The sequence below is a fragment of the Rhinoderma darwinii genome, chromosome 2 (assembly GCF_050947455.1).
Source record: "Rhinoderma darwinii isolate aRhiDar2 chromosome 2, aRhiDar2.hap1, whole genome shotgun sequence".
NCBI classification, from domain to species: domain Eukaryota; kingdom Metazoa; phylum Chordata; class Amphibia; order Anura; family Rhinodermatidae; genus Rhinoderma; species Rhinoderma darwinii.
The window spans coordinates 91,372,825-91,386,792 of record NC_134688.1 but is presented as its reverse complement, the minus strand read 5'-3'; the positions used below and the strand labels follow the sequence as shown (position 1 = coordinate 91,386,792).

At 35.1% G+C, this 13,968-nt stretch overlaps 1 protein-coding gene across 1 annotated transcript; it reads left to right on the top strand.

The window, feature by feature from the left end:
- Nucleotides 1–9,075: 9,075 nt before the first annotated feature.
- LOC142740711 (twist-related protein 2-like) lies at nt 9,076–9,567 on the top strand. The gene has a single exon (XM_075850126.1). The coding sequence runs from the start codon at nt 9,076–9,078 to the stop codon at nt 9,565–9,567; it is 492 nt and encodes a 163-aa protein (XP_075706241.1).
- Nucleotides 9,568–13,968: the final 4,401 nt, after the last annotated feature.

Here is a 13,968-nt window from a genome sequence, read left to right as displayed (position 1 = left end):
AGTAACGGCTAAGGGGGATTCAGCGTGTTGGACTTCAATCCTTCTGCCACCCATATCTGCTAGGCTGCCCCATGCACATAAGATCGTGGTTCGATCCTACCAAAATTAGAAGGCGCAGCCTACCTTTAATTATTGTGTGTGATTAGCATTGGAAGTGGGTGCAGTTTGTGCTACTCAGTAAAGGCCTTTTTAATCATGATTATCGATCAAACAACAAATGAGAAAACGTTTGTCGTTGATTGAATCTTTTATGCCAGCATATTTTACACACATCCCTCGTGTAGACAGGAGATGTACCGCCATCAACAATTTAAAGTGTATTAGAGGGGGTTTGAACAAGCAATCATACAAACGATTGTTAAAAAAAAAAAAAAAAACCCTATCGATCGTTGCTATGTGAAAATGAAAGTAAACAAACGCTGATCGACTTTACATATTGTCCATCTTTCTCGCTATGAGCAGTTTTTCCTGCACGTGTAAAGGATAAGGTCTGGGCTCTAGTGTAGTCAATCCATTGTCCTGAGAGCACCAGGGGCTACTTTATTTGATAATTACATCTTTATCTTCCCAGATGTGAGCTTTTGGTTTTTATCTTGCTGTATAATTTAAAAAACAAAAAACAAATTTTACATCATTAATAATTCCTTTAATAAAAAACTAATCACGAACTCCAGATGTTGTTATACATCCCAAAACATGAACTGATCCTCTACCAAGATGACTGATGGTTATAGACATGGATCAAAGAGTCTGCTGCATTGCTTTGGTGGCATACAAACTGCCTTCTGTTACTTCCTTAAACCTGAAATTTAGTCTCATCACTCCATAGCACATAACTCCACATCTCCAGATGTCCAGTTTTGGTGTTCTGGTGAAAATATTCTTCTTCTCTTGTCTATTTCTTTTTCCCAGCATTGGTTTCTTGACAGCGACAAATCATTTCAGACTCATAACGTTGAGTTGTCTTTTCATAGTGGAATGATGGACAGTTTTTTTTAGATCTGAAGCAAACGTGGAGGTTGATCTTCTTCTTTATCTCAAAGATAGAAATGAAGTGTTTTTGTTTTTTATTAACTTTTTATGTGATAGTGACAGTTTTGGTGGTCAATGAGGTTTTGTTTGGTTGTTAGGACTTTTATTTTTTTTAAACTCCAGCTTTGAAAACTCCTGCCTGTTAACTTTTAGTTACTCAGTGTTTTCTGAAAAATATATGTTGTTTTTTTCTATTTAGATAGATAGATAATTGGCCTTGCTTGCTGTAAGACATATCCAAAAAAACGGGACAATAAAGGCGTACATCATTAATATATCATGGGAAACATCCATATTTATTATCACATAACTGGGACGACAAATTCTTATTTGGAATCTAAGTGCATCTCCAGATTTAATATCCAGTTCTACAACTAAAGTATTGAAGTCTGTTTCTGTTTTACATTCTTATTACATACTGTGTTCTTTGGATGAAAAGGGAGTAATAACATTAGTAATGTGCATGACGTGATAATAAGTTATAATAATCCTAGTAATAATTCAATTAGATAAGTTAAACAGTAAAACAATGAAAAAAATTACAAAATGGGTATAACATATTGTCGAATTAAAGCTCTCGTGTGATACAATTTGTCTTTCATCGCTCTTCATCATTATGAACCTTTAAAAGAAAAAGTTATGTATTACAATCTTGTCAGTATGAATTGTTATATAACAGACAGACCAAAGGCTAATTTCTAATTTTGACATGAACTTTTTTTTTTATAGATAGCAGGGTTAACCTAATTATTTAAACAATTAACTACAATACAATACAGCAAACTTTAGTAATGAATATTATGTTTAGAATTTTTTTGTTAATTTTTAGTTATTAAGTATAAATTGAAAAGAAGAAAATCAGGTTTATGGTCAATTTAAAATTTAAAAAAATCATAATAAAACATAACAATAAAGAAAAACTATGACCTAAAGTATTGATTTACTAGGGTAGTTTTATTCCTTGTTATATTAGTAAAATTGTAATTATTTTTTCCCGTGCCCCTTTAATGTTTCTCCGTTTTTCCCTTATTGATTTTTATAAAATGATAGGATGATCCTATAGTTTATTTATTAGGATGATCATTTTAGTAATATTATGACTTTAAGTATTATTATTCTTCACTTTAATTCCGACCACAAAAATTTAAGATAAGGAAGCTGAGAAATCGTAAAACTGATGCAGGACGTTGAATACAATTACATTAATGAGTACAGTGACAAAATCGCATTGAGCTACAAATTTTTCGAACGCGTACGATACTTTTGTAGTTATAAAAAACGGGGGGGGGGGGCTGCCACTTTTAAGTCGCTCTCCATGCAACTTGCTTAAACAACTTTTCCACTAATCCAGGCATCACGACCTGACATAGTTCAGAAGTGTTGTCCATATTACTCTATAGAACTTGTGCTGTATTCGGGAATATGGCCTATACTTTATTGTAATTAAATACTGGTATACTGCTCAGTGGTAGTATTACCCGCCAGTATTAGTAAATCTTGTTGGGAAGTTTAGACTGAAGGTGAAGACACATCTGTGCCTCATGAAACGAATGTGAAAAATAGCTAGTGACAAATTATAAGAAATCTTCTCACTGTATCCCGGGGTGAGGTCAGAGGCATCCAACGTAGCATTCATCAAAGCAATATATATTTCAACATGCCAGGAATTTTCGCTAATTATTAAATAATTATTTAGAGTAGATGTCAGAAATGACTCTTTAACTTATAATCTAGAAAAACTACTGGGAATCGATATGATGTGGAGTATTTAGGGTGTCCTCCTATGGGTTCTCATCCAGTATGCGCACAGACTAAATGGATGTATACCTTTAGCAGTGATGGGGTTAAAGCACATGGCAGACCACAGGACATCAAAGATAATGTGCTGGTCATGACACATCTGTATCTTATTTAGTAAGACTATGGTGCTAATTGTTCACATATGGCGGTGCTGAACCCTGTTCAGAGCAGTTTGTTGGATTAACCCCTTCCCAGTTTGATTCTATATGTCCCTGCTTAACTCTTCCAATGCTGAGCTAGCTCATGTAATTGAATTAGCAATGCACGGAGAGGTAAAATTGCATATATTTTGTTGCTTCTGTAGATTTATCAGTTGGCCGTCCATGTAGACTCTGTAAAAAAAAAAAATATTTTCTAGGGAAAAGTTTAATTTGTAAAAAAATGAACACAAAAAAACCCACAAACTACAGTGAATCTTACAATGAACTGGTTAAACAAAGACGGGCTGTTACTGATATCAGCACCGGTCAACAGGTCTGAAGTAAATGCAAATTAGACCTTGTATGTCCGTGAGTCCATGGACACGCTGACGTACAAGCTGATCCTCTGCACTGACTGACTCCTATGGGGAATCAATTATAGAAACTTTTTACTGCATATAATTTTAACTCTATGACCTCTTACATTATTTCTATTATGGGAACTGAGATGAGTATATCTGACACCATAACACACAAATAATGTAGTGAAAATCTACAGAGAAACAAAAAGCCTTAGTTATTAGAAATGAGAACATAATTTGTTCTGATGTCACGTTATCCTCATTTTTACACAATATTGGCTATTCCATTTTTCTTATATACTCCTACTCAGAATATGCTAGATATTTCTCATTAATTTAATATACAAAAATGCAGCTCTATGGAAAAGCACTGTGTCAAGTTCTAAACTCATATAATATAATACAGCTCCTTTTGTCTCATTGTTTTTTGTTTTTTTCTTGATTACTTGTCTTTTTTTTAACTTTAAAGTGCCTTGGATATGATGGTGCTATATATATATATATATATATATATATATATATATATATATATATATATATATATATAGATATATATATATACACACATATGTGTATGTATATATATATATACATATATATATATATGTATGTATATATATATATATATATATATATATATTTATATATTTATTTATATTTTAAAAAAAGAAGAGCAGCAGCACTCACACCGAGAAAATTAATATCTGGGTGCCCAGCAAGTAGTCCTGATCCTTGGACTGAATACAATTTTAAAAAGAAGATCTTGTAGCACTCCGATAGAAGATTTATAAAAGTATGATTTATTCAGTCAACATCAAGCAATGCAACGTTTCAGTCCTGCAATAGGACTTTTCTCAAGCTTAGTGATACAAAGGTTTATGGTGATATATATAACCAGTGTTCCACTGGCATAATTAGCCCCATTATAATAAATTAAAACAATTCATAACGTGCAAAAACAATGTTACACTAATAGAGTAAGGTATCAAAAAAGATAAAATTGATACAAAAAGTGAAAGTGACAAGTGCATTATAATAAATGTATAAACATACATACATATAATATGAAAAATACAGCTGTGTCAAGGGGTGGAACTACAGGATCACTCACCAATCAACGATCCATGATGTTCTGAATATTCAATATAGTTAATCGATAAGATGTATCTGGAGAGATCATCATCGTGCTGTGTTCGGCGTTCCTGAACCTCGAGTACGCATGCGTCAGCAAAAAACGGAAGATGAATATTGCTATGCAACGGAGCAAGCCGGAAACGTCATGCAATCACACTGGCATCAACTGCGCATGACAAAACAGAGCCCGGTAAGCATCTCATGAGGTCTAGCAACAAGGTGTTAGTAGAGAAACGAACCTAATTGAGTTTATGTGTTAATATAACCAGATCTTGTGTTCTGTTGGAACGTTCTACTAGGGGAATATATCGGGAAAATCTTCCCATCAAACTACAAATTCAAAAAATGGTGAATGGCGGAGATATATAACTAAATGACAATATTGTATATGTCTAGATGACCTAATATATATTATATTTAGGGAACAGCAGAACACAATTATGGTCCACACGTGGATACGAGGAACTATGTCCACACTTATGCGGTCAATACGATCCTCAATCCAGGTTCGAGGGAATCCCATGATCTACCTTCGTGAACATGGTACATCCCACTAAAACCACATAACGTGTAACGGACCTGCAGAGCCTGCTACGCAGCAGCTCGGTGCTGAAACCATTCGCAAGAAGTAAATACAGATAACTATATAGAAAAATATATATATCTTGACACCATTCACCATAAATGAGTTAAGGAAAACAACATGATAGTATGTATATACTGAAATTCACACTTGTAGAACGATCCCAAGACATATGAGAGAAGAGGATGAAGTATATATAGTAATTCCTGAACATCTATACGGCATATTGGAGAGTGGTCCTGATGTAAGGTTGCAATCTAAAAGACCAGACATATTAATAAAATTTAGTATATTCAAAAACAACACAAATATAATTAAACATAGGGTATACATTTATCAACCATGAAAATGCATATAAATGTATCACAATCTAATTCTGTAGAGGACACAGGGAGGATCAAAAGCAGCCGAGAGGCAGTGAGCAATTAAAGAGCAATCCTAGCACCATTGAATTCTACATTAAGACCATTAGGCCTCAATGTGTTCAATAAGAACATCCATTTAAGTTCACGTTTATGGAGCATCATGTGTCTATCACCACCCTGACAGGATAATGGAACATGATCCAAGATCATACATTTTAAATCTTCCTCAGTATGACCCTGTTCGGCGAAACGTTTAGACACAGGCAAATCAAGTTTCTTCTTTCTAATAGAAAAACGATGATTATTCAAACGTCTTTTGAATTCACATGTGGTTTCTCCTACATATAATAATCGACAGGGGCACCAAAGTACATAGATGACCCAATCAGAGTAGCAAGTCAACGTATATTTGATGTCATATTGGCTACCAGTCCCAGGATGTGTAAAAACCCTACCTCTATCCATAAGCGGGCAGTTAACAAATAAATAAATAAATATATATATATATATATATATATATATACATACATATATATATATATATATATATATATACACATACATATATGCACGTACACACATACATAAATACACACACATACACACACACACACACACACACACTAATGTGTAAATGAATAATGAAATAAGTGGTATAGCATTGGTTCTAGGGGAGAATATCAGCGCCACATGGAGGTACCATCTGGCGGCACACAGAGTACCCATTGAGAAGTATGGAGCCGAACGGACTCTGTGTTTTTCCGTACAGGTTCCATGCATGAGATCTTTCTTTTGTGAAAATCACAGCAAAATAGTGATTCAACCGCAACGGTTGAATCACACACAGCTGAAAAAAACAATGATATCAAAACAAAATCCAATGATCAGAGAAATGTATTACAAATGTCTTAAAATTAATATTAATTGCCTATTGTTGGATTTTGCAACCTGATGGGACCTTTGGGAATAAATCCCTGTGAGGCAATGAACATATGGAACAATAATTTTGACCTAAGCATCGAATGTGAATTATCTGATTAGATAAAATGTAAATATTTTCAGAACTAAGTGACCGACCCAATTACCGGCAGAATTCAGTTATTTATGGAGGATGGGTGGCGTATGTGCATTAGTTATGTCATTCACTAGCGAATCATATATGTGTGATAAATACAATGAACTGACACGTGATTTATTCAATCCAAGAACTGAAAGGACCAGGGGACTTTTCAAACATCTGTATAGGAAAGGGTTCTTTACAGTTTGAGTAGTTAAACTATGGAATGCCCTACCCCAAGAGGTAGTAATGGCAAATGCGATGACAGCATTCAAGAAACATCTAGATGTTTATCTAATGACAAATGGCATTGAGGGTTGTAAATCATTTAGATTCATATTGTTTATACAATCCGAATACATTTCAGATAAAAAGATTGCATTGAGTTTCTGATCCAGATGTTGACAAGTGCACAGCAAGTGTGAGAGGTAAACATCTGCTCAGGACTGGACATTATAATATTACATTGCCTCATTTATAAATCTTGTGTTACGAGATTACTTATGATGTTGATCTCATCTACATTTACCCCAAAAGAAAAGAAAAAAAATGAAAATCAAATAATCAAATATACACCCCATAATCATCGTCTTCTATTCCGCCACTTAGTCATATCTGTTTCTAAAAAAAGCTGGACAGCAGCCACTGTGGCCACCATGCCAGCTCCCACATGGGATTGTCACCCAGGTTTCTGTAGTTCTGAATTTCAAACCTGCTATGTAGTAGTAATAGGATGTATAACTATACAACTAGGCAGATTGGCCATTCAGCAAATTAAGAAAAGGGACACCCCTAGGGGATCTGTAATGGCTGCCATATTGTTTGACACACTATTTGATTTATATTTACTGTTTCATTAAGGGGGGGTTTAATTTACCTAAGGGCAGAGATTATCATACGTCACATGTCACATAGCAGGGGACGGTAGGTATTGTTTTTTGCCTGAAGTAGACTTTAAGATCTATGCAGAACAGAGTTCATTGATGCATTCTATTAGTTAACTAAGTAGATTAAAGATGCATGTTTTCAAGTCAGTTTAGGTCTCTTCTCTAGTGATTGTGTTGCCATACATTGCCTGAAGACGAGACCTGAGCTGTATGGAAAATTCACATCTTTAATCTACTCAGTTAACCAATAAAAGGTATTACTTAAAGGTTGTATACCCGTCCCATGTGCACATTTGCAACAATTTTTTATTGCTACGAGGAAACATTTTTCCGAATAATCTTGATTAAATACAAATTACCGTTTTGTGTATACAGCGCCTGTGCAGACTTATGGCTCTCCATTGCATTGAAGCAGTAAATTAAAAATTTGTTGTAAAAATGCACATAGCCTTTAAGTTTACATACTTCTCATTCTACTGCCTAACATTTGAGATATATTTTTATATATATTTATATAAATTTATACATTTAGTCATATATGCAATGGTGTTCCATTGTCCCTACGCCTATTGTGTGTTTTTCTTGGAAGAATAACAATATTCCTTTTATCCTGTTTATACAAGAAGATTCGTCTTGATCTTTTTTAGATGGCTCTGTAGCCTCTGTATATATCTGTATATTTTACAATTGGCAGCTGCATCGCAGTGTGTCTATTTTCCAGTCAGATGTATCTGACTGGTCCAATGCAATTTCCAAACATTACTGGCAGCTTGTTCTGATCAGGGGATTTGGGGACACAAGCAGCGTCTACGGCTATGAATCTGTCCGGGAAGCAAAGAGTCATCTTTTCATCATCTGGTTAGGATTTGCACTGGTAGACACTTTCATAACTAGTCATGTATACCATGCTGCACTCCTACAGCGCACACTGTCACCTTGGGACAATGTCATTCTATCGGGTAGTCCTGAGCCTTGCAGCAATATTTGTTCATAGAAAAATTATAGATTCTGCATACACAGATAACATGGTGTAACTTCTGTGATTAAATGATGAAGTGACTGAAAGATTTAAGGGGTAGCAATGATTCTTTGGTAAAGGTCCTTGTACCCCGTCAGTGGCGCCTAAGGGGTCTCATGCCGCCTCTTTGTTACTTTTGTCTTGATGGGCAGTCTGCTTCAGCCTTCCGTTCACTGTGCATCTGTGCCTTTAGGGCTAAAATCTGGAACCCATAATGTCCAGCAAAGTTTATACTACCTTTCCATGATGGATTGGTTTTGACTGAAGGAAAGGAGAGAGGGAAGGGGGGTAAAGGAGCTATTTGAAATCAAGGAAGAAGAGAGAAGTCATGAATCCCTCCTACCAAGTTATTCAGTTTGGGCGATCCAATCAGAAGAAGCACAAGGCCAATTTCTTGTGAAATCCCTCCTTAACATCCAAAAATGAGGAGTGAAAGAAAAGAGGGAAGGATTGGAGCATTATTCGGGAAGCCTGCTAAGTTCAGGAGCACACACTCTGTGTGAGGCAGCTGGGAGGTACAACTGACTACCAATTGTGCTGGCGCTGCCACTTAGCCTTCCACATTTCGTTCCATATTGAATACAGACTGTTGCTTCTACCACTGTAAAAGGTCCTGGCAACAATAAGACAGCATCCCCTTGTTGGCTCCTGGGGGAGGAACACAAATAGAGCTGAGGCAGCAGGGACCAGTGCATACATGATGAAAGAAGAAGGAGAATGCCCTGACTCCCCTGACGGCAGCCTGGTTACTAGCGAAGAAGAGGCTGAGCGCCAACAGAGGAAGGACATACGTAAACGCACAGTGCTGGTAGGCAAAGGTGGTGAGGGGAGGGTACCCCCATCACCTCCATGCAAGCGTAACAAAAGGAGCCCCCAATTAGAAGTGTTTGAGGATGTACACACACAGAGAATCATTGCCAATGTGAGAGAGAGGCAGCGCACACAATCCCTAAATGATGCTTTTGCAGAGCTCAGAAAGATCATTCCTACATTGCCATCCGATAAGCTAAGCAAAATACAGACCCTGAAGCTGGCTTCTCGCTATATTGATTTCCTCTACCAGGTCTTGCAGAGTGATGAGCTGGACCACAAGATTGCCAGTTGTAACTATCTTGCCCATGAAAGACTCAGCTACGCCTTCTCCGTGTGGAGAATGGAAGGTGCTTGGTCCATGTCAACATCCCACTGAACCCACCCATGATGCCTCTCTTGTCTGCTGTTTAAGAAGGTACGTGCACACCAGAAAGCATGTCACATTTTTTATATGAACTCTGCATTACATACACATTCCTAAAGAACGCATTATTTCAAGGTGGAATTATTTAGTCTATTTGGATGTTTATGATGACAACCTTGGATTTGCTATGGTTTGCCTTAACAGTTAATGCTTAATGATATCATACAATATGTATTAAAGATTTCCTTAGAGTATCAAATACATGTGCCAAGAACAACAGACGAACACATGGTTTTCTCATATATCCAGATTCCATACAAACTAACCTAATTACTGTTAAAAAACATGTACTATCCCATTGTTAGTATCTACACTCTCCAGCTGTGTCGAGCCCACCTAGTGTTAGTGATATACGACCTTCCTAGCAGCACTTGCAGTCTTGCAGGAGCACATGTCACTTATACCTTTGCCATATGAACTTGCAGCTAAACAGAAAGGGACGTCATGCACTCCTGTTGTAAATTAGACAACGCCATGGTCGGGCTGACCTAGGCCACATTATCACTTTTCATGGCTAATCATGTCTCCTGTGCGGAAACTAGGAACAAGCACTTCCTTCATTACATTATCCAGGCTGATTGAGTTGTACAACCAGTAAGACTTTCACCACACTTAGCTGTAGGCAAGGTGCACAGTGCATCGTCTACATTAAACAGCCCATTGACCGGACAGGACACATGGGAATGGTTGACCAGACAACATAGTAATATAGAATATATATGTTATACTTATAATATACCCAGTTACAGAGGTTGCCTCTATATTGTAACACATTACAATATCATATAAATTGTGTATTACCTAAAATTGCCCTACCTTTAGCCATCCTCTATAAACTGAGTATTCCATAAAAGTTATATTCTGTACATTATGTATTCCTCGTGCAAGTCACATCTCTGGTACAATGAGTAATGAAAGTGATCTGTAGATACAACTCATTTCTATTACTTATCCAATTTAGGACATAGATTAAGCAGTAAAATATCCAAACTGCATCCCCCATTAGTTTCAACTTTAATTTTTTTTTATTTAACTTGAACTCGAGAAGAAAAATAAAATACGATATCATATCTATCTCCTCCACCTATAACATATACACTACAGACATTTAGAAGCTGTATATTTTTCTTGATTTTGAAACATCATGATTTACCATGTACAATATGTTGCATTTAATATTTACTATATCATAGTAGATGTCACTAGATAGGTGACCACCTTCCAAAGTCCAGTAGGAAATGCGTATTTTCTATTCAGGCTCACTTATCTGTTACAGAAGTCTTTGTAGGAACTTACTAGAATCTCAAAAGATCACAGAGCTCACGTCAACCGCAGCGCAGATCCGTGCAGCCCTGTTTTCTTCTCACGTTGTCTGTTTAACATAGATTATTTATCTTGTGTTGACAAGACCAATATCAAAGCTCAAAGCCGTCATCTGCCCAGAAAACTATTCAGCTTGCATGTTTTGTAGCACAGAGCATCTTTCGAGTTTTTGGATATGGGATTTTGTAATATAAACATGGTTTTAAGCCTCTGGACACATGGGGGGCTGCATTGCATGACAGTCGTGGATTTTGTTGTATTAACAACGCTGTTACAGAATACATAATCTGACTGGGCTTACATCATGGCTTCATATGTTATAGTAATCGCTTTACTATCCTATTATATACACTCAGTAAGTAATAAAGTGTGTATATTCCCTGAAGTCATATCATAAACTGTTAGAAATCGGAGGCAAGTGGAATTCAAGTCAAAGTGTTCCAAGTTAAAATAGACATGGATTGTCACTACCCACAACTCTACACATGATCCAACCAGGACAGGTGTTAAAGAGACCTATTTGTAACATACATTATGTTAGCTCTATATGCAATAAAGGAAAGTATGAAACAAGAGCAGAAGGCATTATAAAATATTAAAATATAAAAAGTTTTAATGCAATGCTTTCACTTACTATTTCATATACATATATGCATAGACATAAACATATAAAATAAGCAATCAAAATATGACTGTAGCTTTAATACTACTACTGTCACCACTAAAAAATAACTATAATAGTAAGGAGTTGTGACTTAACTACATACTACTACTAGTAATGATAATCATAATAATATTTGTACCTATAATAATAATAATAATAATAATATTAATAATGTACTTTTAATTTAACTATTAAAACTAATTATTGTACCTTATACTAATACTGCTACCATCACCATTTCTACTACTACTACTACTACTATTACTACTACTAATACTACTACTACCACTGTGACTACTACTTTTACTTACAATAACTATTTTATTGATAATAATTGTATTATTAATCATACTAACCCTAATAATATTTCTACCTTTAACACCACTACTGCTCTCAATTATGATTGCACCTTTAAATACCACTACCACCCAAACTCTATAACTTCTACTAATGATTATTAGAAGTGTGCCATAAATACTACTTTACATACTATAATGCTGTATTTGATACCTCTACCACCACCACTATAACTACTAATAATAATTGTACCTTTAACACCACTACGACCACCCCTTTTCTATTACTACAACTGCTACTACTTTTGTTATTAACAAGTAATAATAATAATAATGATGATAGTTATACATTTTCCATTAATACTTTTAACCATATTATAATAAAAACGTTATAATCGCTGACACCACTACTGCTACAAATAATGATTGTACCTTTAATACTACAGCTACTTTTATCCCAATTCTATTACTTCTACTACTATTGTTACCAATAATTCCAGCTATTAATAATAGTAATAATAATAATAATAATTACTATAAATGTGAAATTATTAATACTAACCCTAATAACAATTGTACCTTTATTATATCTAACACAGATAGTGCTACTAATAATTATTTTACCTTAATACTTTTATGACCAATATTACTACTAATCATAGATTATAATGATTCATAATAATTGTATCCTTAACAATACTATAGATACTATGACTACTACTAATAAATACTTTATAATAATAACGTTAGCTTTAATAGTACTACCAGAACTACCACTAATAGTAATGATAATGATAAACAATAATTATTATCATTATACTATTTTACCTTTACGCTACTATTACCACTCAAACTACAAATAATATAAAAAAAAGTCATAAAAAATTGCCTCAAACTTTACTTAATTAATTGTATTAAATTGCTTCCTTAAACTTTGAGGATTAACTCGATTCCTCCCCTACATTTACAGGTACATTTCTATATGTGTCATTTTTAAGCTGCTCATGTTACCACTGGCATAATTTACAATTAAGTTGATATATTTTTTGGAGTTCACCTTGGGGAAGGGGTTTTATTAGACACATCTATCTAAAGAGACAAATGTCAAAATCATGTTTGATTAATTAACACTTGACCTGTCTGCTCCTGTTGAGACCTTTAGCAAATCGAGGAGCAAATGAGCTACAGGCTGTTTTTTTTTTTTGTTCCAGGAAACGCAGGGAATAGCGGTCTGTGTATAAGATGTCAGACATTGTCACTCTTGTGTTGAAAGGAAGAGAAAGAGTCTGTGAAATGGCTGAGGTAGTTCCTCTCATTTTAACGCATGACATTTTATTTACACGAGAGAGCTATAAAATGAAATCTATATTTCTTAGACTTCATTTTTTATAAAAACAGAAAAAAATGGATGATTAGACAATATATTTTCCAAATATTTAATGTTGCTTAATACAAAATCACATAATAACAGGCCCTTTAGAAGACATAGCTAGGCTCTTCTCTCCAGGGGCACAGTTTCTTTTTGGCGCACCTCCTGCCACGCAGCAACTGCGCCAGCCACCCCCTAACTTTAACCCTGCATCAATCTAAGCAAATAATATATAGGTATGGTAAATGAAACACAAAATTCTCTTAGTGATCAGTACTGTTGGAGAAGAATGTTATCCTCATATATCCACCTTTCGATTTGTTACTGTCCCTATTAAAATAAAATTACACTGGAGCAATAACAACATTTATCCTCTAACTGATATAGTTTAAATTACAATAAAATCATATACATCAGCCATTTTGAATGCAATGGGTTAAAAAGAAGAAAGTGATCCATTATAGCTATGGAACTACTAAACAGTGGCAGGTTATACAGCCTTATCAGCTGTCAAGGCAAGTCAACCTTCATTTCTATAGGAATCCTGCCTAGTCTTCTACTTGTACTCACTCACAAAATCTGGCAATAGACAGTAAAAACCTGGCTATGACATACAGCCTGTTATGAGGATTAGTGTTTCTCCTTTTTGCTGATTTACACGGAGGAATTCAATCTATTTATGGGGATTTTTTCTTTCCTGT